The sequence below is a fragment of the Agelaius phoeniceus genome, chromosome 38, assembly GCF_051311805.1.
Source record: "Agelaius phoeniceus isolate bAgePho1 chromosome 38, bAgePho1.hap1, whole genome shotgun sequence".
NCBI lineage: Eukaryota > Metazoa > Chordata > Aves > Passeriformes > Icteridae > Agelaius > Agelaius phoeniceus.
This window is the reverse complement of record NC_135304.1, coordinates 1,112,858-1,137,066: the sequence shown is the minus strand read 5'-3', so window position 1 is coordinate 1,137,066 and position 24,209 is coordinate 1,112,858. Positions and strand designations below refer to the sequence as shown.

Below are 24,209 nucleotides of genomic sequence, written 5' to 3'. Positions count from 1 at the left end.
GAGGATCCAAGCACCCGGAGTAAGGTGTGAGTAAGGTGTGAGTAGCACAAAAGGAGCCAAAACAACCCAGAAAGGGGGAGCTGAGCAAGGCCGGAGTGAGGAAGGAGCTGAGTAAGTCTGGAGTAAGTTCTGCCTGCAAGTCCCTCAAAGGCTGAGTAAACTCAGAGTAAACTCAGAGTAAGGATCTCCTGGAGCAGTCTGGAGTAAGAGCAGAGTAAAGGCCCCGCCCTGGCCGTGAGTAACTCTGGAGTAAAGTCTGAGTAGGGATCGAGTCTGGAGCAACCTCAACATAAGAGTGGAGGAGGCTCTGAGTAAGAACCTGGAGTAACTCAGGAGTAACAGAGAGCAGGAGCGAGAGGAGGCTGAGTAAGCCTGGAGTAAGGCTGGAGTAGGGCAGGGGTGGCCCAGAGCTGGGCCTGAGCTGCCTTGGAGTAAAGTCTGAGTAACCACAGAGTAAAGAGGGCCCAACCTTGGAGTAAAGTCTGAATAATCCTGGAGTAACCACGGAGTGAAGTGGGCCTGCCATTGGATTAAAGTCTGAGTAATCCTGGAGTAACCACGGAGTGAAGTGGGCCTGCCATTGGATTAAAGTCTGAGTAATCCTGGAGTAAGCATGGTGTAAGCGTGGTGTAAAGTGGGTCCAGCCTTGGAGTAAAGTCTGAATAACCTTGGAGTAAACTTGGAGCAACCCTGGAGTGAAATGGGCCCAATCTTGGAGTAAAGTCTGAGTAATCCTGGAGTAACCCCAGAGTAACCCTGGAGTGAAAAGGGCCCAACCCCGAGTAACCCTGGAGTAAAGCATGAGTGACCTCCGAGTAAGCTCCCCTCCCCCACTCCTCAAACGGCCCCGCCCCTTTTTTGGCCCCTCCCCTTTAGGCCCCGCCCCCTCAGGCCCCGCCCCGGGGGGGGAGGGGCCGATATAGACTCTGATTTATAATATTGCCTTGAAAAAATAAAACTCGACGTAAATTGGGGGGGGAAAAAACCCCCAAAAATGGGGGGGACCCCAAAAAATGGGGAGGGGGGAACCCCAAAAAAAATGGGGGGGGACCCCAAATTTTCCCCCCAGACCCCCCCACAATGGGGGTCCCAGTGAAACCCCCCCCCCAAAATCCAGCAGCAGTTCCTTGGGGGTGGGGGGGGGTTTAGGGGATTTTTTGGGGGGGGTCAGCAGTCCAAGGACCCCCCCCCCCTCCCCCACGAGGAGTTTTGGGGTGACCCCAAAGTCCTGGAGGTTTTTTTGGGGGGGATCCCAGCCCCGAATCTGGGGGGTCCTGGGCGGGGGGCGCAGCAGCGATCCGGGGGCTGTGGGGAGAGGAAGGAGTTAAAAAATGACCCCAAAAAGATGAAAATTCCCCCCCCAAAATTTATCCCTCCCTCTTTAGGGACCCCTCCCTGAAATTTTGGGGGGTGGGGGGGGTCAGAACCCCAAATTTCAAATGGGGGCGGCTCCGGTTTTGGGCGGTTCCAATTCCAAGGTGGGGGGGGCTCCTGAATTTTTATCGTTTTTAGGATTTTTGGGGGGGTGGGCTCATTTTTGGGGGGGGGGTTTTGGGGGTCATTCCACAATGATGCCCCTCCCAAATTTTGGGATCCCAGATTTTTGGGGGGACTGATCCCAAATTTTGAGATTCTGGGAGGGCTGATCCCAGATTTTGGCGATTTTGGGGGGGCTGATCCCAGGTTTTGGGATTTAGGGAGATCTCACCCCAGATTTTGGGGATTTTGGGGGGCTGATCCCAAATTTTGAGATTTTGTGGGGCTGATCCCAGGTTTTGGGATTTTGGGGGGCTGATCCCAGATTTTGCGGATTTTGGGGGAGCTGACCCCAGATTTTGCGGGGCTGATGCCAGATTTAGGGGATTTTGGGTGATTGACCCCAGATTTTGGGGATTTTGGGGGGGCTGACCCCAGATTTTGGGGATTTTGGGGGGCTGGTCCCAGATTTTGGGGGGGCCTCACCTGCTCAACATCAGAACTCGGTGTCGAGCACCCGGAAGGCGGAAGAACCTGTAGGGAAAAAAAGGGGTCAGGAAACGCCCCAAAAACCCCAAAATCACCTCAAAAAAACCCCAAAATCACCTCAAAAAAAACCCCAAAATCACCTGGAAAAAAAGCCCAAAACTACCTCAAAAATAACCCCCAAACCACCTCAAAACTACCCCATAAACACCGCCAAAAATACCCCAAAACCACCTCAAGAATACCCCCAAAATCATCTCAAAAAAAACCCCAAAACCACCTTAAAAATGTCCCATAAACACCCCCCAAAAAAACCCAAAACCACCTCAAAAAAACCCCAAAAATCATCTCAAAAAAAAAAAAAACCCAAAACACCTTAAATCTACCCCATAAACACCCCCAAGAAAAACCAGAATCACCTCAAAAACACCCCAAAACCACCTCAAAAATAACCCAAAACCACCCCAAAATTAACCCCCCTTGAAAGCCCAAAACACCCTAAAACCACCCCAAAAATCCCCCAAAATGACCCCAAAAACACCCCAAGGAAAAGGGTGTGGGGGGCAGGGGGGTTTTGGGGCTCAGGATTTTTGGGGTTTAGGGTTTTTAGGGTTCAGGGTTTTTGGGGTTCAGGCTTTTGGGGTTTGGGTTTTTGGGGTTTAGGGTTTTTTGGGTCCCACCTGTGGGGGGCAGGGGGTTTTTGGGGTTCAGGATTTTGGGGTTTGGGGGTTTTGGGGTTCAGGGTATTTGGAGTTCAGGTTTCTGGGGTCCCACCTGTGGGGGGCAGGGGGGTTTTGGAGTTCAGGTTTTTGGGGTTCAGGGTTTTTGGAGTTCAGGGTCTTGGGGTTTTTGGGGTATTTGGGGTTCAGGTGTTTTTGGGGTTCAGAGGTTTTGGGGTTCAGGGTATTTGAAGTTCAGGGGTTTTGGGGTTCAGGTTTTTGGAGTTCAGGGTTTTGGGGTTTTTGGGGTATTTGGGGTTCAGGGTTTTTGGGGGTTTTGGGGTATTTGAGGTTCAGGATTTTGGAGTTCAGGTTTTTAGGGTTCAGGGTTTTTGGGGTTCAGGTGTTTTTGGGGTCCCACCTGTGGGGTTCAGGTGTGTTTGGGGTTCAGGTGGATTTGGAGGTTCAGGCTTTTGGGGTTTTTGGGGTTTTTGGGGTTCAGGATTTTGGGGGTTCAGGTTTTTGAAGTTCAGGGTTTTTGGGTTCAGGTTTTTGGAGTTCAGGGTTTTGGGGTTTTTGGGGTTTTTGGGGGTTTTGGGGTATTTGAGGTTCAGGATTTTGGAGTTCAGGGTTTTTGGGCTCAGGGTTTTTGGAGTTCAGGGTTTTTGGGGTTCAGGATTTTGGGGTTTTTGGGGTTCAGGATTTTGGGGTTTTCGGGGTTTTTGGGGTTCAGGTGTTTTTGGGGTCCCACCTGTGGGGGGCAGGGGCCCCGTGCGCAGCCCCGGCTCCTTCTGCAGCTGAATCTCCTTCAGCGCGAAGATGGACGTGGCTGGAGGGGCGGGGAAACCCCAAATCAAGGGGTGTGGCCAGCCCAAGCCACACCCCCAAGAAGAACCACACCCTTGATTTGCATAGCTCCACCCACCAGTGATTAAGCCTCGCCCATTCAGCCACACCCACAGCACAGCTCCACCCATTGAAATGCCCCATGCAGATAAGCCCCACCCACTCTAAGCCACACCCACTCTAAGCCACACCCACACAGCCACACCCTCTCAATGCCCCACCCCCAAACCCCCACCCATGTGAAGCCCCACCCCTAAAAGACCACACCCATTAAGCCCCACCCTCGCAAAGCCCCACCCCATTGCCACACCCACATGAAGCTCCACCCCAATGCCACACCCATACAAAGCCCCGCCCCCAATGCCCCACCCATGGAAGCCCCACCCCCAATGTCCCACTCACTGTGCCACACCCATCCCAATGCCCCACCCCAAACCCTTCCCCATTGGCACCACCCTCCCTATGCCACACCCACATCCTCATGAGGCCCCGCCCAGTGCCACACCCATGCAAAGCCACACCCCCAGTGCTACACTCATGGAAACTCCGCCCCCAGAGCCACATCCAAAGCCCCACCCCCAGAGCCACACCCATGTGAAGCCCCACCCCAAATCCCACATCACCCTCCCAATGTCACACCCATGCAAAGCCCCGCCCCCAGTGCCACACTCATGGAAACTCCGCCCCCAGTGCCACATCCATGCAAGCCCCGCCCACTGCTTTACCCTTGTGAAGCCCCGCCCCAGAGCCACACCCATGTGAAGCCCCGCCCCAGTGTCACACCCATGGAAACTCCACCCCCAGTGCCACATCCAAAGCCCCAAACCCAGGGCCACACCCATGCAAAGCCCCGCCCCATTGCACAACCCTCACCAAGCCCCACCCCCAGGGCCACACCCATGCAAAGCCCCACCCCATTGCCAAACCCTCACCAAGCCCCACCCCCAGGGCCACACCCATGCAAAGCCCCGCCCCCTTGCCCAACTTTCATGAAGCTCCACCCCCAGGGCCACACCCGTGTGAAGCCCCGCCCCAAACCCCACATACCTCCCAATGCCCCACCCATGCAAAGCCCCGCCCCCAGTGCCACACTCATGGAAACTCCGCCCCCATTGCCACATCCAAAGCCCCACTCCCAGTGCCACACCCATGTGAAGCCCCGCCCCCAATCCCACATCACCCTTCCAATGCCCCGCCCCCTTTTCCCCGCCCCCCGGCCCCACCCACTCACTGTCGGGCAGGTTGCTGACGCGCGGCCCCAGGCAGCTGAAGAACGGGTGTCCCATGGCCTCCGCCGCCGGCAGCCGCCGCCGCCCCTCGAACTGCCCCGCCCCCGTCAGGCCACGCCCACCCGTGGGGCACGCCCACGAATGGGCGTGGCTACCCAAATCCCCGCCCTCACTCATCAAAGGGCGTGGCTGCACCCCCACCCCATCCCAGGGAAGGAGGAGGGGGGTGGGGGTGTGGCCAAAGGGGGGCGGGGCCAGCGCAGGCCACGCCCAGCTCACCTGCAGCAGCTGCCCCAGGAGGTCGGCGCCGTCCTGGTCCAACCTGGGGGGACAAAGGGACTCAGGAGCCACCAATGCACCTGGGGGACAGGGAGAGCCCAGAGGGGACAGGGACAGGGACAGGGACAGGGACAGGGACAGGGGACAGGGACAGGGACAGGGACAGGGACAGGGACAGGGGACAGGGAGAGCCCAGAGGGGACAGGGACACCCCATGGCCCAGGTGCCACCCATGTGCCACCCTCAAGGACAGGTGCCATTCTATGGGACAGGTGCCACCCCCATGGGACAGGTGCCACCACAGGACAGGTGCCTCCCCCAGCCCAAGTGCCACCCTGCTGTCCCCTCATTGTCCCCTGTCTGTTCCCTTTGTCCCCTGTCTGCTCCCTCTGTCCCCTGTCCTGTCTGTCCCTGCTGTCCCCTGTCTGTCCCCTCCCTGTCCGTCTGTCCTCGCCGTGTCCATCTGTCCCCCGTCTGTCTGTCCTTCTGTCTGTCCCCTCTCTGTCTGTCTGTTCCCTCTGTCCCCTGTCCTGTCTGTCCCCTGTCTGTCCCCTGTCTGTCTGTCGTCCCCCCCCCGTCTGTCTGTCCCCTGTCCGTCTGTCCTGTCTGTCCGTCTGTCCCCTGTCCGTCTGTCCCCTGTCCGTCTGTCCCCTGTCTGTCTATCCCCCCCCCGTCTGTGTATCCCCTGTCTGTCTGTCCCATCTGTCCCCTCCCTGTCTGTCCCCGCCGTGTCCGTCTGTCCCCTGTCCGTCTGTCCCCTGTCTGTCCGTCTGTCCCCTGTCTGTCCGTCTGTCCCCTGTCTGTCCGTCTGTCCCCTGTCTGTCCCCTGTCTATCTATCCCCCCCCGGTCTGTGTATCCTCTGTCTGTCTGTCCCATCTGTCCCCTGTCCGTCTGTCCCCACCGTGTCCGTCTGTCCCCTGTCCGTCTGTCCCCGCCGTGTCTATCTGTCCCCTGTCTGTCCGTCTGTCCCCTGTCTGTCCTGTCTGTCCCCTGTCCATCTGTCCCCTCCCTGTCCATCTATCCCGTCTGTCCCCTGTCTATCCCCTGTCCGTCTGTCCCCTGTCCATCTGTCCCCTCCCTGTCCGTCTGTCCCCTCCCCTCCCTGTCCGTCCGTCTGTCCCTGACCGTGGCGCGTGCTGCCGCAGCCCCTCGGGCGGGTACTGGGGGTATTTGTGTGCCCGGAACTCGGCGTTGGCGCCAATGCCCGGCCACGTCTCCTCCGTCGGGGTCCCTAAAAAGGGGGGGACACGGGGGGGGGGGGGAGAGGAGCTCAGCACCCCCAGATCTGCCCCAAACCCCCCCAAATCTGCCCCAAACCCTCCCAGATCTGCCCCAAACCCCCCCAAATCTGCCCCAAACCCTCCCAAATCTGCCCCAAACCCTCCCAAATCTGCCCCAAACTCTCCCAAATCTGCCCCAAACCCCCTCAAATCTGCCCCAAACCCCCCCAAATCTGCCCCAAACCCCCCCCAAATCTGCCCCAGACCCCCCAGATTTACCCAAATTCTCCTGGATTTGCCCCAAACCCCTCCCAAATCTGCCCCAAACCCCCCAGATCCGCCCCAAACCCCCCAAATTTCCCCCAAATCCCCCCCAGATATGCCCCAGACCCCCCAAATCTGACCCAAACCCCCCCAAATCTGCTCCAGATCCCCCCAAATCTGCCCCAAACCCCCCAAATCTGCCCCAAATCCCCCCAAATCTGACCCAAACCCCCCCAAATCTGCCCCAAACCCCCCAAATCTGCCCCAACCCCAAGATTTACCCCAAATCCCCTGGATTTCCCCAAATCCTGCCCAGATCCGCCCAAATTCTCCTGGATTTGCCCAAACCCCCCCAGATTTGCACCAAAACCTCCCCAGATTTTCCCAATTCCCCCCCAGATTTCCCCGAATTCTCCTGGATTTGCCCAAATTCCCCCAGATCTGCCCAAATTCTCCTGGATTTGCCCCCAAAACCCCCCAGATCTGCCCAATTTCCACCTGGATTTGCCCAAAACCCCCAACATTTCCCCCAAACCCCCCCCGAATTTCCCTCAAATCCCCCCAAATCCCCCAGATTTCCTTCAAATCCTCCTGGATTTTTCCCAAATCCCCCCAGATTTGCCCCAAAGCCCCCCCAAATTCCCCCCAACCCCTCGGACTTTCCCAAATCTCCCCAGATTTGCCCCAAATTCCCCCAAACCCCCCTGGATTTGCCCCAAACTCCCAAGATTTTTCCCCAAACTTCCCCGACTTCCCCCAAATTTCCCCCAAATTTCCCCCAAATCCCCCCCAGATCTGCCCCAAACTCCCAAGATTTTCCCCCAAACCCCCCCCAAATCTGCCCCAGCCCCCCAATTTTCCCAAATCCGCCGTTTTTTGCCCCAAACGCACCGAGCAGGCGGAAGATGAAGTGCAGCTGCTCCTCCACGGTGGCCCCGGGGAACAGCGGCCGCCCCGTCACCATCTCCGAGAAGATGCAGCCGACCCCCCTGCCAAGGAGACCCCAAAAAACCCCAAAATTTACCCCAAAACTACCCCCAAAATTACCCCAAAATTACCCCAAAATTCCAAACCGACCCCCCTGCCAAGGAGACCCCAAAAACCCCAAAATTTACCCCAAAATTACCCCCCAAAAACCCAAAATTACCCCAGACTGACCCCCCTACCAGGGACACCCCAAAAAACCCCAAAATTACCCTCAAAATTACCCCAAAATTATCCTGAAATCCCAAACTAACCCCCCTGCCAAGAAGACCCCAAAAACCACAAAGTTACCCCAAAATTACCCCCAAAATTACCCCGACATTCCAGACTGACCCCCCCTGCCAGGGACACCCCAAAAACCCCAAAATTACCCCAAAATTACCCCAAAATTACCCCGAAATCCCAAACTGACCCCCCTGCCAAGGAGACCCCAAAAAACCCCAAATTTACCCCAAAATTATCCCCCAAAAACCCAAAATTACCCCAGACTGACCCCCCTGCCAGGGACACCCCAAAAACCCCAAAATTACCCCAAAATTACCCTCAAAATTACCCCAAAATTATCCCGAAATCCCAAACTGACCCCCCTGCCAAGAAGACCCCAAAAACCACAAATTATCCCCAAAATTACCCTCAATTTTACCCCAAAGTTACCCCAAAATTACCCCAAAATTCCAGACTGACCCCCCTGCGAAGGAGACCCCAAAAAACCCCAAAATTACCCCAAAATCCCAAACTGACCCCCCCTGCCAGGGACACCCCAAAATTACCCCAAAATTACCCCAAAGTTACCCCAAAATTACTCTCAAAATTACCCCAAAATTATCACAAAACCCCAGACTGATCTCCCTGCCAGGGACACCCCAAAAAGCCCCAAAGTTACCCCAAAACTACCCCCAAAACCCCAAAATTACCCCAAAAAAACCCCAAAATTATCCCAAAATTACCCCTGGGAATCCCAAAATCCCAGACTGACCCCCCTGGCAGGGAGACCCCAAAAAAGCCCCAAATTTACCCCAAAATTACCCCCAAAAAACCCAAAATTATCCCCAAAATTACCCCTGTGGGACCCCCAAAATCCCAGTGTCCCTCCCAGTAATCCAGTGAATCCCAGTGAATCCCAGTGAATCCCAGTAAATCCCAGTGTCCCTCACAGTAAATCCCAGTGATTCCCAGTGAATCCCAGTAAATCCCAGTAAATCCCAGTAAATCCCAGTGATTCCCAGTAAATCCCAGTGTCCCTCACAGTAAATCCCAGTGATTCCCAGTGAATCCCAGTAAATCCCAGTAATTCCCAGTAAATCCCAGTAATTCCCAGTGAATCCCAGTAAATCCCAGTGATTCCCAGTAAAGCCCAGTGATTCCCAGTAAATCCCAGTGAATCCCAGTGGATCCCAGTGATTCCCAGCGAATCCCAGTAAATCCCAGTAGATCCCAGTAATTCCCAGTAATTCCCAGTAAAGCCCAGTGAATCCCAGTAAATCCCAGTAATTCCCAGTGAATCCCAGTAAAGCCCAGTGATTCCCAGTAAATCCCAGTGAATCCCAGTAAATCCCAGTGTCCCTCACAGTAAATCCCAGTAAATCCCAGTAAATCCCAGTCCGTCCCAGTGCCCACCACATGTACTCGGTAGACCCCAGCAGGATGTGCCTGTCCCAGTGCCCCCAGTGCCCATCCCAGTCCCTCCCAGTCCCTCCCAGTGCCCATCCCAGTCCCTCCCAGTCCCTCCCAGTGCCTCCAGTCCCTCCCAGTGCCCATCCCAGTCCCTCCCAGTCCCTCCCAGTGCCTCCCAGTGCTCCCAGTGCCCACCACACGTCGATCTGGGTGCTGTACTCCGTGGATCCCAGCAGGATGTGCCCATCCCAGTAAATCCCAGTGAATCCCAATGCCCCCAGTGCCCCTCCCAGTGCCCCCAGTCCCTCCCAGTCCCTCCCAGAGCCCCTCCCAGTGAATCCCAGTCCCTCCCAGTGTCCCTCCCAGTCCCTCCCAGTGCCTCCCAGTGCTCCCAGTGCCCACCACATGTCGATCTGGGTGCTGTACTCGGTGGATCCCAGCAGGATGTGCCCATCCCAGTAAATCCCAGTGAATCCCAATGCCCCCAGTGCCCATCCCAGTGAATCCCCAGTCCCTCCCAGTAAATCCCAGTCCCTCCCAGTGCTCCAGTGCCCACCACATGTCGATCTGGGTGCTGTACTCTATAGACCCCAGCAGGATGTGCCCATCCCAGTGAATCCCAGTAAATCCCAATGCCCCCAGAGCCCCTCCCAGTAAATCCCAGTCCCTCCCAGTGCCTCCCAGTGCTCCCAGTGCCCCTCCCAGTCCCTCCCAGAGCCCCTCCCAGTAAATCCCAGTAAATCCCAGTGCCCCCAGTGCCCATCCCAGTAAATCCCAGTCCCTCCCAGTCCCTCCCAGTGCCCATCCCAGTAATTCCCAGTTGCTCCAGTGCCCACCACACGTTGATCTGGGTGCTGTACTCGGTGGACCCCAGCAGGATGTGCCCGTCCCAGTAAATCCCAGTCCATCCCAATGCCCCCAAAGCCTCTCCCAGTAAATCCCAGTGAATCCCAGTAATTCCCAGTGCTCCCAGTGCCCACCACATGTCGATCTGGGTGCTGTACTCCGTGGACCCCAGCAGGATGTGCCCATCCCCGTGCCCATCCCAGTAAATCCCAGTAAATCCCAGTGCCCCCAGTGCCCATCCCAGTCCCTCCCAGTCCCTCCCAGTCCCTCCCAGTGCTCCCAGTGCCCACCACATGTCGATCTGGGTGCTGTACTCCGTGGAGCCCAGCAGGATGTGCCCATCCCAGTGCCCCCAGTAAATCCCAGTAAATCCCAGTCCATCCCAGTCCCTCCCAGAGCCCCTCCCAGTAAATCCCAGTAAATCCCAGTCCATCCCAGTCCCTCCCAGTGCCCACCACACGTCGATCTGGGTGCTGTATTCAGAGCCCAGCAGGATGTGCCCATCCCAGTGCCCCCAGTGCCCATCCCAGTGAATCCCAGTAAATCCCAACGCCCCCAGTGCCCCTCCCAGTAATTCCCAGTAAATCCCAGTAATTCCCAGTGCTCCCAGTGCCCACCACACGTTGATCTGGGTGCTGTACTCTGTAGACTCCAGCAGGATGTGCCCATCCTGATGGCCCCAGTAAATCCCAGTAAATCCCAGTCCCTCCCAGTCCCTCGCAGAGCCCCTCCCAGTAAATCCCAGTAAATCCCAGTCCCTCCCAGTCCCTCGCAGAGCCCCTCCCAGTAAATCCCAGTCCCTCCCAGTATTCTCAGTGCCCACCACATGTCGATCTGGGTGCTGTACTCTATAGACCCCAGCAGGATGTGCCCGTCCCAGTAAATCCCAGTGAATCCCAATGCCCCCCGTGCCCATCCCAATGCCCCCAATGCCCATCCCAGTCCCTCCCAGTCCCTCCCAGAGCCCCTCCCAGTAATTCCCAGTCCCTCCCAGTGCCCACCACATGTCGATCTGGGTGCTGTAGTCATTAGATCCCAGCAGGATGTGCCCATCCCAGTGCCCCCAGTACCCATCCCAGTAAATCCCAGTAAATCCCAATGCCCCCAGTGCCCCTCCCAGTCGCTCCCAGTCCCTCCCAGTCCCTCCCAGTGCCTCCCAGTGCTCCCAGTGCCCACCACATGTCAATCTGGGTGCTGTACTCCGTGGATCCCAGCAGGATGTGCCCATCCCAGTGCCCATCCCAGTAAATCCCAATGCCCCCAGTGCCCATCCCAGTGAATCCCCAGTCCCTCCCAGTAAATCCCAGTCCCTCCCAGTCCCTCCCAGTGCCTCCCAGTGCCTCCCAGTATTCCCAGTGCCCACCACACGTCTATCTGGGTGCTGTACTCTATAGACCCCAGCAGGATGTGCCCGTCCCAGTAAATCCCAGTGAATCCCAGTAAATCCCAGTGCTCCCAGTGCATCCCAATGCCCCCCGTGCCCATCCCAGTGCCCCCAGTACCCATCCCAGTCCCTCCCAGTCCCTCCCAGAGCCCCTCCCAGTAAATCCCAGTCCCTCCCAGTCCCTCCCAGTGCCTCCCAGTGCTCCCAGTGCCCATCACACGTCGATCTGGGTGCTGTAGTCATTAGATCCCAGCAGGATGTGCCCATCCAGTGCCCATCCCAGTGAATCCCAGTGCCCCCAATGCCCATCCCAGTCCTCCCAGTCCCTCCCAGAGCCCCTCCCAGTAATTCCCAGTCCCTCCCAGTGCCCACCACATGTCGATCTGGGTGCTGTACTCGGTGGATCCCAGCAGGATGTGCCCATCCCAGTGCCCATCCCAGTGAATCCCAGTTAATCCCAGTAAATCCCAGTGCCCCCAGTGCCCATCCCAGTCCCTCCCAGTGCCTCCCAGTGCTCCCAGTGCCCACCACATGTCGATCTGGGTGCTGTACTCCGTGGATCCCAGCAGGATGTCGGGCGGGCGGTACCACAGCGTCACCACCTCGCTCGAGAACGTCTTGGTGGGGATGGACTTGGCACGGGCCAGGCCTGGGGGGCAAAAAGTGGGGGGCAAAATGGGGTCGGGGGGGCAAAAAATGGGGTCGGGGGGGCAAAATGGGGTCATGGGGGGCAGAAAATGGGGTCATGGGGGGCAGAAAATGGGGCTGGGGGGGCAGAAAATGGGGCAGGAGGGGGCAAAATGGGGTCAGGGGGGCAAATGGGGTCAGGGGTGTCAGGAAATGGGGTCCTGGGGGGGGTTTGGGAGTTCTGAGAGGTTTTTGGGGTCCCAGGAGAGGTTTATGGGATTTTGGGGGGATTTTATGGGGTTTTGGGGGGGGGGTTTTGGGGTTCCAGGTGAGGTTTTTGGGGTCCCAGGTCAGATTTTGGGTCCCAGTGAGGTTTTTGGGTCCCAGGTGAGGTTTTTGGGGTCCCAGGTGAGGTTTTTGGGGTTTTTGGGGTGTCCAGACCAAAATCTGCCAGTTTGAGGTCACCCCAAAGGCTGAGCAGATCCTGGAAGGTTTATGGGGTCTTGGGAAGGTTTATGGGTCTTGGGGTTTTGTGGGTTTTTTTGGGGTTTCTGATGGGGTTTTGAGGGGTTTTTGGGGGTCCTAGGTCAGGTTTTTGGGTCCCAGGTGAGGTTTTTGGGGTCCCAGGTGAGGTTTTTGGGGTTTTTGGGTTGCCCTGACCAAAATCTGCCAGTTTGAGGTCACCCCAAAGGCTGAGCAGATCCTGGGAAGGTCTATGGGGTCTTGGGGTTTTTATGGCTTTTTGGGGTTTCTGATGGGGTTTTGAGGGGTTTTGGGTCCCAGGTGAGGTTTTTGGGGTCCCAGGCGAGGTTTTTTGGGGTTTTTGGGGTGTCCAGACCAAAATCTGCCAGTTTGAGATCGCCCCAGCAGCTGAGCAGCCTGGAAGGTTTATGGGGTCTTGGGGGATTTTATGGCTTTTGGGGGTTTCTGATGGGGTTTTGTGGGGTTTTTGGGGTCCTAGGTCAGGTTTTTGGGTCCAGGTGAGGTTTTTGGAGTCCAGGTGAGGTTTTTGGGGTTTTTGGGTGTCCAGACCAAAATCTGCCAGTTTGAGGTCACCCAAAGGCTGAGCAGATCTGGAAGGTCTATGGGGTCTTGGGGGTTTTTATGGGTTTTTTGGGGGTTTCTGATGGGGTTTTTGGGGTCCTAGATGAGGTTTTTGGGGTTCTGGGTCAGGTTTTGGGGGTCCCAGGTCAGATTTTTGGGTCCAGGTGAGGTTTTTGGGTGTCCAGACCAAAATCTGCCAGTTTGAGATCACCCCAAAGTCTGAGCAGCCCTAGGAAGGTTTATGGGGTCTTGGGGGTTTTTATGGGTTTTTTGGGGTTTTCTGATGGGGTTTGTGAGGTTTTTGGGGTCCTAGGTGAGGTTTTTGGGTTCCAGGGTCAGGTTTTGGGGTCCCAGGTGAGGTTTTTGGGGTTTTTGGGGTGCCTGACCAAAATCTGCCAGCTTGAGGTCACCCCAAAGTCTGAGCAGCCCTGGGAAGGTTTATGGAGTCTTGGGGGTTTTTATGGGTTTTTTGGGGTTTTCTGATGGGTTTTGAGGGGTTTTTGGGGGTCTAGGTGAGGTTTTTGGGTGCCCTGACCGAAATCTGCCAGCTTGAGGTCCCCCGGCGGCTGAGCAGGAGGTTCTGGGGTTTTGAGGTCGCGGTGCAGAACCTTGTGACGGTGACAGAAGGCGAGACCCCGCAGGAGCTGGAACAGAACAGCTGCACCCCAAAAAAATGGGATCAGAATGGACAGACAGACAGACAGACAGGGACAGACAGGGACAGACAGACAAGGACAGACAGACAGGGACAGACAGACAGACAGACAGACAGGGACAGACAGACAGACAAGGACAGGGACCCTGCAGGAGCTGGAACAGGAACAGCTGCACCCCAAAAAAATAATGGGGTCAGAACCCAGGGACGGACACACAGACAGACAGGGACAGACAGGGACAGACAGACAAGGACAGACAGACAGGACAGACAGGGACACACAGACAGGGATAGACAGACATGACAGATAGACAGGGACAGACAGACAGACAGGGACCCCACAGGAGCTGGAACAGGAACAGCTGCACCCCAAAAAATAATGGGGTCAGAACCCAGGGACAGACACACAGACAGACAGACAGGGACAGACAGGGACAGACAGGGACAGACAGGGACAGACAGACAGGGACAGACAGACAGGGACAGACAGACAGACAGGGACCCACAGGAGCTGGAACAGGAACAGCTGCACCCCAAAAAAATGGGATTAGAATGGACAGACAGACAGACAGACAGGGACAGACAGGGACAGACAGGACAGACAGGGACAGACAGACAAGGACAGACAGACAGGGACAGACAGACAGGGACAGACAGACAAGGACAGGGACCCCACAGGAGCTGGAACAGGAACAGCTGCACCCCAAATATAATAACGGGGTCAGAACCCAGGGATGGACACACAGACAGGGACAGACAGGGACAGACAGACAGACAGGGACAGACAGGGACAGACAGGGACAGACAGACAGACAGGGACAGACAGGACAATCCCAGTCCCTCTGTGCTCCTAAACCTCCCTGGGAACACCAGAGACCCCCAAAATCCCCTAAAACCCTCCCCAAACCCCCCAAAATCCCATAAGAAAACCCCAAATCCCACCCTGACGTTGTGCATGCTGATAACCCCAAAATCCCCCCCAAAATCCCTCCCCAAACCCCCAAAATCCCATAAGAAAACCCCAAACCCCTCACCCTGACGTTGTGCACGCTGATAACCCCAAAATCCCCCCCAAAATCCCACTAAAATCCCCCCAAAATCCCACTAAAATCCCCCCAAACCCCCAAAATCCCACTAAAATCCCCTCAAAACCCCCCAAAATCCCACCCTGACGTTGTGCATGCTGATAACCTCAAAATCCCCCAAAATCCCCCCAAAATCCCCTCAAAACCCCCCAAAATCCCACTAAAATCCCCTCAAAGCCACCCAAAATCCCCCAAATTTACCCAAAACACCCCAAAATCCCCAAAATTACCTCAAAATCCCCCAAATCCCAAAATCCCTCAAACACCTCACCCTGACGTTGTGGATGCTGATGACTCCAAAATCCCCCCAAACCTCCCCAAAATTTCTCTAAAATCTCCCTAAATCCCCAAAATTTACCCAAACACCCCAAAATCCCTGAAATTACCCCAAAATCCCCCGAAATCACCCCAAACCCCTCACCCTGACGTTGTGCATGCTGATGACCCCAAAACCCCCCAAATCCCCCCCAAAATCCCACTAAAATCCCCTCAAAACCACCCAAAATCCCCCAAAATTTACCCAAACACCCCAAAATCCCTGAAATTACCCAAAATCCCCCAAAATTACCCCAAAATCCCCCGAAATCACCCCAAACCCCTCACCCTGACGTTGTGCATGCTGATGACGTTCCCACAATCGTCCAGGTATTGCTTCAGGTCCCGGTCCTGGGCAGAGCAGAAAATCCCAATTTGGGGGTGAATTTTGGGGTGAACTTGGGTGAATTTGGGTGATTTTGGGGTGAATTTTGGGGTGAATTTGGGTGGATTTTGGGGTGAATTTTGGGTGATTTTGAGGTGAATTTTGGGGTGAATTTCAGGGTAAATTTTGGGTGTGATTTTGGGGTCCTGGGTGATTTTTGGGTGATTTTGAGGTGAATTTTGGGTGGATTTTGCGTGAATTTGGGGTGATTTTGGGGTGAATTCTGAGGTGAATTTCAGGGTGAATTTTGGGGTCCCGGGTGAATTTTGGATGATTTTGAGGTGAATTTTGGGGTGAATTTGGGGTGGATTTTGGGGTGAACTGGGGTGATTTTGGGGTGGTTTTTCGTGTGATTTTTGGGGTGATTTAGGATGAATTTGGGATAATTTTTGGGGTGATTTTGGGGTGGATTTTGGGGTGATTTTGGGGTGATTTGGGGCGGTTTTCATGTGATTTTTGGGTGGATTTTGGGGTGATTTTGAGGTGAATTCTGAGGTGAATTTCAGTGATTTGGGGTGGATTTGGGGTGGATTTTGGGGTGAATTTGGGGTGATTTTGGGGTGGGTTTTTGTGTGATTTTTGGGTGGATTTTGGGGTGATTCTGGGGTGAATTTAGGGACATTTTGGGGTGATTTTTGGGCGATTTGGGGCGGATTTTGGAGAGAACTTGGGGTTGAATTTAAGGCTGGATTTTGGGGTGATTTTGGGGTGGATTTTGGGGTGATTTTGGGGTGATTGTTGGGTGGATTTTGGGGTGAATTTGGGGTGGATTTGGGGTGATTTTGGGGTGGATTTTGGGGTGATTTAGGGATGAATTTGGGGTGATTTTTGGGTGGATTTTGGGGTGATTTGGGGTGGATTTTGGTGTGATTGTTGGGTGGATTTTGGGGTGAATTTGGGGTGATTGTTGGGTGGATTTTGGGGTGATTTTGGGGTGATTTAGGGATGAATTTGGGGTGATTTTGGGGTGGATTTTGGGGTGAATTTGGGGTGATTTAGGGATTATTTGGGTGATTTTGGGTGGATTTTGGGGTGGATTTTGGGTGATTTAGGGATGAATTTGGGGTGATTTTGGGGTGGATTTTGGGGTGATTTTGGGGTGAATTTGGGGTGATTTTGGGGTGGATTTTAGGGTGGATTTTGGGTGAATTGGGGGGATTTTGGGTGGATTTTGGGTGAATTTGGGGTGATTTAGGGATGAATTTGGGGTGATTTTGGGGTGGATTTTGGGGTGATTTTGGATGAATTTGGGGTGATTTAGGGATGAATTTGGGGTGATTTTGGGGTGGATTTTGGGGTGAATTTGGGGTGATTTAGGGATGAATTTGGGGTGATTTTGGGGTGGATTTTGGGGTGATTTGGGGCTCACCAGGTACTCGAAGACCAGCGTCAGGCACTGCGGCGTGTGCACGATGTCGTGCAGCGTCACCACGTTGGCGTGCTTGAGATCCCGCAGCAGGGACACTGCGGGGACATTGGGGACATTGGGGACACTGGGGACATTGGGGACACTGGGGACAGGGGGGCATTGGTCCCTCCATGTCCCCCCAGTGTCCCCTGAGTCCCCCCATGTCCCTCTGTCCCTGCTGTGTCCACCAATGTCCCCGTGTCCCTCCGTGCCCCCCCTGTCCCCAATGTCCCCCTGTCCTTCCGTGTCCCAATGTCCCCTGTCCGCAATGTCCCATGTCCCCTCCATGTCCCCCATGTCCCCAATGTTCCCCATCCCCCATGTCCCCTGTGTCCCCTCCATGTCCCCAATGTCCTCTATGTCCCCCTGATGTCTCCAATGTCCCCTCAGTGTCCCCACCCTCTTGGATGGCCGTGCAGGCTGTGTCCCCCTGATGTCCCAATGTCCCCAATGTCCCCACCCTCGCGGATGGCCGTGCAGGCTGTGTCCCCCAGTGTCCCCCCAGTGTCCCCAAATGTCCCCAATGTGTCCCCTCAGTGTCCCCACCCTCTCATATAGCTGTGCAGGCTGTGTCTCCCCAGTGTCCCCAATGTCCCCCTGATGTCCCAAATGTCCCCAAATGTCCCCACCCTCGCGGATGGCCGTGCAGGCTGTGTCCCCCTGATGTCCCCAATGTCCCCAAATGTCCCCAAGTGTCCCCACCCTCGCGGATGGCCGTGCAGGGCGCCCCCTCCTCGTGCTCCAGCCGGATTTCCTTCAGCGCCACCAGGTTCTCGGTCAGTTTGCTGCGGCCCTTGTACACCGTGGCATAGGTACCCTGGGGACAGCAGGGGACATTGGGGACATCAGCAGGGACACCTGTACACCGTGGCATAGGTACCCTGGGGACATGGGGACATTGGGGACATCAGCAGGGACACCTGTACACCGTGGCATAGGTACCCTGGGGACATGGGGACATTGGGGACATCAGCAGGGACACTGTACACCGTGGCATAGGTACCCTGGGGACATGGGGACAGTGGGGACATCAGCAGGACACCTGAACACCGTGGCATAGGTACCCTGGGGACATGGGGACACAGCGGGGACATCAGCAGGGACACCTGAACACCGTGGCATAGGTACCCTGGGGACATGGGGACACAGTGGGGACATCAGCAGGGACAGCATCAGGACACCTGTACACCGTGGCATAGGTACCCTGGGGACAGCAGGGGACATTGGGGACATCAGCAGGGACACCTGTACACCGTGGCATAGGTACCCTGGGGACAGTGGGGACATTGGGGACATCATCAGGACATGGTGACATCATCAGGGACACCTGTACACCGTGGCATAGGTACCCTGGGGACAGTGGGGACATTGGGGACATGGTCAGGGGACAGTGGGGACATCATCAGGGGACATTGGGGACAGTGGGGACATCAGCAGGGACATCATCAGGGACAGTGGGGACAGCAGGGACAGCAGGGACACCTGTACCCCGTGGCGTAGGTACCCTCAGGGGACATGGGGACACAGTGGGGACATCGTCAGGGACACCTGTACACCATGGTGTATGTGCCCTGGGGACACTGGGGACACATTGGGGACATCATCAGGGACACCTGTACACCATGGCATACACGCCCTGGGGACACATTGGGGACACACTGGGGACATGGGGACATCATCAGGGGACAGCAGGGACAGCGGGGACAGCGGGGACACGAGGGGATTTTGAGGTGATTTTGATGGGGTTTGGGGCATGGGGACCTCAGGACAATGGGCACAGAGAGGGGACACAGGTGACACAGGTGACACACAGGTGACAGCACAGGTAACAGGTGACAGTGACACAGGTGACACTCAGGTGACACAGGTGACACACAGGTGACACACAGGTGACACAGGTCCCTCACCTCTCCAGTTTGTCCAGTTTCACGTAGGTCTCCAACTTCCCGAAGCCGATTTCAGACTGAGGGGAGAGGAGGGGACATCGTTACTGGGAGAACTGGGAGAGCTGGGGGACCCCGCCCTCCCGCTCTGTACTGGTTTATACTGGTCTGTACTGGTTTATATTGGTCTATACTGGTCCATAATGTTTTGTACTGGTCTATACTGGTTTATTCTGGCCTATGCTGGTCTGTATTGGCCCACACTGGTCTGTACTGGTCTATACAGGTCCATACTTGCCTGTAGTGGTCCATACTGGTTTATAGTGATCTATACTGGTTTATACTGGTCTCTAGTAACTCATATTAGTCTGTACTGGTCTATACTGGTTTATACTGGTCTGTACTAGTCTATATTGGCCCATACTGGTCTATACTGACCCATACTCGCCTGTAGTGGTCCATACAGTCTATACTGGTTTATACTGGTCTATAGTGGTCTGTAGTGGTTTATACTGGTCTCTAGTAACTCATATTAGTCTGTACTGGTCTATACTGGTTTATACTGGTCTATGCTGGCCCATACTGGTCTGTACCGATCTGTATCGGTCTGTACTGGTTCATTACTGGTCTGTAACAGTCTGTACTGATCTGTACCAGTCTGTACTGGTTCATACTGGTCCATACTGGTCTGTACTGATCTGTATCGGTCTATACCGGTTGATACTGGTCTATACTGGTCCATACTGGTCTGTACAGGTCTGTACTGGTCATACTGGTCCATACTGGTCCGTACTGGGACTCACCAGGGAGACGCGGCGCAGGCGGCGGCTCAGGGGCCCCGGCAGCCCCAGCCCCCCCTCGGGCAGGCGGGTGTCAGCGGGCAGGGACAGGCGCTTGGTGACATCCTGGGGACAGGGACAGGTCAGCCCAGTTCATCGCGGTGCCCTCCCAGTTCAGCCCAGGGCCCTCCCAGTTCAGCCCAGGGCCCTCCCAGTTCAGCCCAGTTCATCACGGTGCCCTCCCAGTTCAGCCCAGGGCCCTCCCAGTTCAGCCCAGTTCAGCCCAGTGCCCTCCCAGCTCAGCCCAGGGCCCTCCCAGTTCAGCCCCAGCCTCCCCCTTGGGCAGGGACAGGCGCTTGGTGACATCCTGGGGACGGGGACAGTTCAGCCCAGTTCAGCCCAGTTCATCCCAGTGCTCCCAGTTCGGCCCCAGCCCCTCCCCTCAGGCAGGGACAGGCGCTTGGTGACATCCTGGGGACAGGGGACAGCTCACACCAGTGCTCCCAGTCCCTCCAGTCCCTCCCAGTATCCCCAGTATCCCCGGTATCCCCAGTCCCTCCCAGTATCCCCAATATCCCCGGTATCCCCAGTCCCTCCCAGTCCTCCCAGTCCCCCCCAGTCCCCCCAGTCCCTCCCAGTATCCCCAGTCCCCCCAGTCCCTCCCCGTCCCCCCAGTATGCCCAGTTTCCCCAGTCCCTCCCAGTCCATCCCAGTCCCCCCCAGTCCCCCCAGTCCCTCCCAGTATCCCCAGTATCCCCAGTCCCCCCACTCCCTCCAGTCCCCCCAGTCCCCCGTCCCTCCCAGTCCCCCCAATCCCCCCAGTTTCCCCAGTCCCCCCCAGTCCCCCCAGTCCCCCCCAGTATCCCCAGTCCCTCCCAGTCCCTCCCAGTCCCTCCCAGCCCCCCCCAGTGTCCCCAGTATGCCCAGTTTCCCCAGTCCCTCCCAGTATCCCCAGTCCCTCCCAGTCCCTCCCAGTCCCCCGTCCCTCCCAGTATCCCCAGTCCCTCCCAGTCCCTCCCAGTCCCCCCAGTACCTCCCAGTCCCCCCAGCCCCCCACTCCCTCCAGTCCCCCCCAGTCCCCCCAGTACCTCCCAGTCCCCCCAGTCCCTCCCAGTCCCCCCAGTCCCCCCAGTATCCCCAGTCCCTCCCAGTCTGCCCAGTCCCTCCCAGTCCCTGTCCCAGTCCCTCCCAGCATCCCCACTCCCTCCAGTCCCCCCAGTATCCCCAGTCCCCCCCAGTCCCTCCCAGTCTGCCCAGTCCCTCCCAGTCCCTGTCCCAGTCCCCCCAGTCCCTCCCAGTCCCTCCCAGTCCCTCCCAGTCCCCCCAGTGTCCCCAGTCCCCCCAGCCCCTCCCAGTCCCCCCAGTACCTCCCAGTCCCCCCAGCCCCCCACTCCCTCCAGTCCCCCCCAGTCCCCCCAGTACCTCCCAGTCCCCCCAGTCCCTCCCAGTATCCCCAGTCCCTCCCAGTCCCTCCCAGTCCCCCCCAGTATCCCCAGTCCCCCCAGTACCTCCCAGTCCCCCCAGTCCCTCCCAGTGTCCCCAGTCCCTCCCAGTATCCCCAGTCCCTCCCAGTCCCTCCCAGTCCCTCCCAGTCCCCCCAGTGTCCCCAGTGCCACCTCGCAGGCTCCGTGCCGCGGGTGCTGCCGCAGCCTCACGGGTGACGCCACCTCCTCCGAGGATGTCCCCGAGGGGGGGTCGCTCTCCCCGTCCGACCCCATCCGGGCCTCGTCCCCCCCCGGCTCTGGGGACACAGAGAGAGAGGGGTCAGGGACCCCAAAATATCCAAAATATCCCAAAACACCCCAAAAAACCACCCCAAATTCAAGGGAACCCTTGGGATTCCTCAGTGTCCCCAAGCTGTCCCCAAAGCCCCTCCCCAGGGACCCCCCCAAAGTCCCCAAGGACCCCCACCATGTCCCCAAGGACCTCCCAAAATTCCCAAAATCAAGGGACCCCCAAAGGACCCCCCCAAAACCCCCCAGGGACCCCCCCCATGTCATCGATGTCCCCCCCAATGTCCCCAAGGACCCCCCCATGTCCCCAAGGACCTCCCAAAGTCCCCAAAATCAAGGGACCCTCAAAGGACCCCCCAAAATCCCTCAGGGACCCCCCCCCCAATGTCCCTCTCAATGTCACCAATGTCCCCCCAATGTCCCCAAGGGAGCCTCCAATGTCCCCAAGAGCCCCCCAAGGGACACCCCCAAACCCCAGGGACCCCCCCCCTCAATGTCCCCATTGTCCCCCCCAAAATCCCCCCAATGTCCCCCAATGTCCCCAGGGCTGCCACACCCTGCCCCCCATTCCCCCCCTCCCCAATTTGGGGACACGGAGGTGACGCGGGGACAGAGCACAGGTGGTGGCACCGGGGACAGGTGGTGGCACCTTGGGGGGGGCACAGGGGACAGGACATGGGGACAGATGGACGGACACAGGGGGGGGGGACAGGGGACAGATGGGGAGGGGGGGGACGGGGACAGGAGGGGACCCCCGGCCTCTTAAAGGGACAGGGACCCTCTTAAAGGGACAGGCACCCCAAAATATATCCCCCTGGCTTCTTAAAGGGACAGGTACACTGTAAAAAGGCCAGGTACCCTCTTAAAGGGACAGGCACCCCAAAATGTATCCCCCCCCGGCTTCTTAAAGGGCCAGGCACCCTCTTAAAGGGACAAACACCTCAAAATGTGCCCCCTCCCCCAACCTCTTAAAGGGACAGGAGACCTCTTAAAGGGGCAGGTACACTGTAAAACGGCTAGGTAGCCTCTTAAAGGGACAGGCACCCTCTCAATTTCCTCCCCACCACCCCCAAAGCTTTTAAAGGGACAGGCACCCCCAACCCTGCCGCCCCCCCCTTAAAGGGCCAGGCACCCCCAACCCGCACTGTCTTAAAGGGCCAGCTCCCTACTTTGGGGGGGCGGGGCCGGCTCCGGGGGGGGCGGGGCTCCCCTTAAAGGGCCAGCGCTCACCGCTGTCGCTGCCGGCGCCATCGCGGGGGTCCCCCAGGGCCTTGTCGGGGGCGCGGCCGCCCCGCAGCGTCATGGAGAGCTGGCGCTTGATCTTCTTCATCCGGTCCATGGCCCTGCCCTGCGGGGCACCCGAGCGTGGGCACACGCACCTGGGCACAGCTGGGCACAGCTGGGCACACCTGAGCATGGGCACGCGCACCTGGGCACAGCTGGAGCCACCCTGCACACCTGGGCACACCTGGGGTCACTGCACACCTGAGTGCACCTGAGCGTGGGCACGCACACCTGGGCACAGCCTCAACACCTTGGCACAGCTGGGCTCAACCTGCACACCTGAGCACCCCTGCACACCTGGGCACACCTGGGGTCACTGCACACCTGAGTGCCCTGCACACCTGGGCACACCTGGGCACAGCCTCAACACCTGGGGTTCACTGCACACCTGAGTGCCCTGCACACCTGGGCACACCTGGGCACAGCTGAGGCCACACTGAACACCTGGGGCCCACCCTGAACACCTGAGCACCCCGTGCACATCTGGGCACACCTGGGCACAGCCTGCACACCTGAGCAGCTCCTGCACACTTGGGCACAGCCGAGGCCACACTGAACACCCGAGCACACCTGGACACACCTTGCACACCTGGGCACACCTGGGCACAGGCTGGGCCTACTGCACACCTGGGCACCCCCTCACACCCGGGCAAACCCGAGCACACCTGGGCACACCTGGGCACCCCTTCACACCTGGGCACACCTGGCCCCTCCCCATCCCCTCCCCCACAACTGGGCCCCCCCCCCGGTGCCCCCCCCTCCCCCCGGTGGTGCCGCGCGTGCCCCGAGGGGGCGTGGCCTCCTCCCCTGCCCTCCTCCCCCCCCGCTGCCTTCACGGCGGCCCCGGTGATTCCCGGGATGTTCCCGGTGATTCCCGGGACGTTCCCGGCGCTCCCGGGGCGGTTCCCGTTACCGGCTCAGCGGCGCGGAGCCTCCCAGAAATCCTCGGCCATGGCGGGGCCGGGCCCGACCCCGCGGGGGCTCCGGTGGGGCCGGGCCGGGCCGGGCCGGGCGGGAGCGGCGGGAGCGGCGGCGGCGGCGGCGCAAGATGGCGGCGGGGCGGGGCCAAGTGACGTCAGCGCTAGGGGCGGGGCGAGGCGCGCGTGGGGCGGGGCTAATCGGAGAGTGACGTTAGGGTGAGGGGCGGTGCGAGAGAGCGGGAGGGGCGGGGTTAAGCAGCGGTGACGTCATTGTGGGGCGGGACAACGCGTTGGAGGGGCGGAGCTAAGTGAGGAGTGACGTCAGCGCAAAGGTTGGGAAAGGAGGGGGTTAAAAAGGGGCGGGGCTTATAAGGACACGCCCCTCTGAGGTGGGGAGGGGTCTCAAGGGCGTGGGGGCTGTTTGGGACACGCCCCCAAACTCCACAGCGGGGAAATGGGGGGGGGGGGGATTCCCTTTGGGGGACCCCCTGCCCTAGTGACGTCACAGCTGGGCTAAGGACCCCGCCCCCCACACCCAACGGCCACCAGGATCCCGCCCCCCGACCCCGCCCCTCAGAGGGAGGGGCGGGGACAGCCCCAAAGAGGCTCCGCCCCTTTTTTGGGGGACTCCGGGGTTACTCGGGGTTTACTCCGCAGCCCGGAACGAGAAGGGGCTGCTCCGAAGTTACTCCAGCGCTACTCAGAGCTTACTCAGGGGTTACTCCAGCCTCAGAATGGAGTGCTCCAGTGGTACCTTAAGGTTACTCAGGGATTACTCTATGCTTACCCACACATTGCTCCAG

General features: G+C 57.8%; 1 protein-coding gene across 1 annotated transcript; it reads right to left on the bottom strand.

Annotated features, from left to right (window-relative positions):
• Window positions 1–23,563, bottom strand: CDK16 (cyclin dependent kinase 16). Its single transcript, XM_077172484.1, is given in 17 exon segments — window positions 1–1,305; window positions 1,963–2,010; window positions 3,373–3,450; window positions 4,699–4,789; window positions 4,976–5,018; window positions 6,102–6,207; window positions 7,352–7,449; window positions 11,817–11,937; window positions 13,495–13,617; window positions 15,296–15,365; window positions 16,769–16,863; window positions 17,510–17,624; window positions 18,702–18,770; window positions 19,494–19,595; window positions 21,086–21,210; window positions 22,433–22,550; window positions 23,400–23,563. Coding segments are annotated over 15 exon segments (1,383 nt in total). The 5' UTR covers window positions 22,542–22,550; window positions 23,400–23,563; the 3' UTR covers window positions 1–1,305; window positions 1,963–1,972.
• Between the last annotated feature and the right edge of the window lie 646 nt (window positions 23,564–24,209).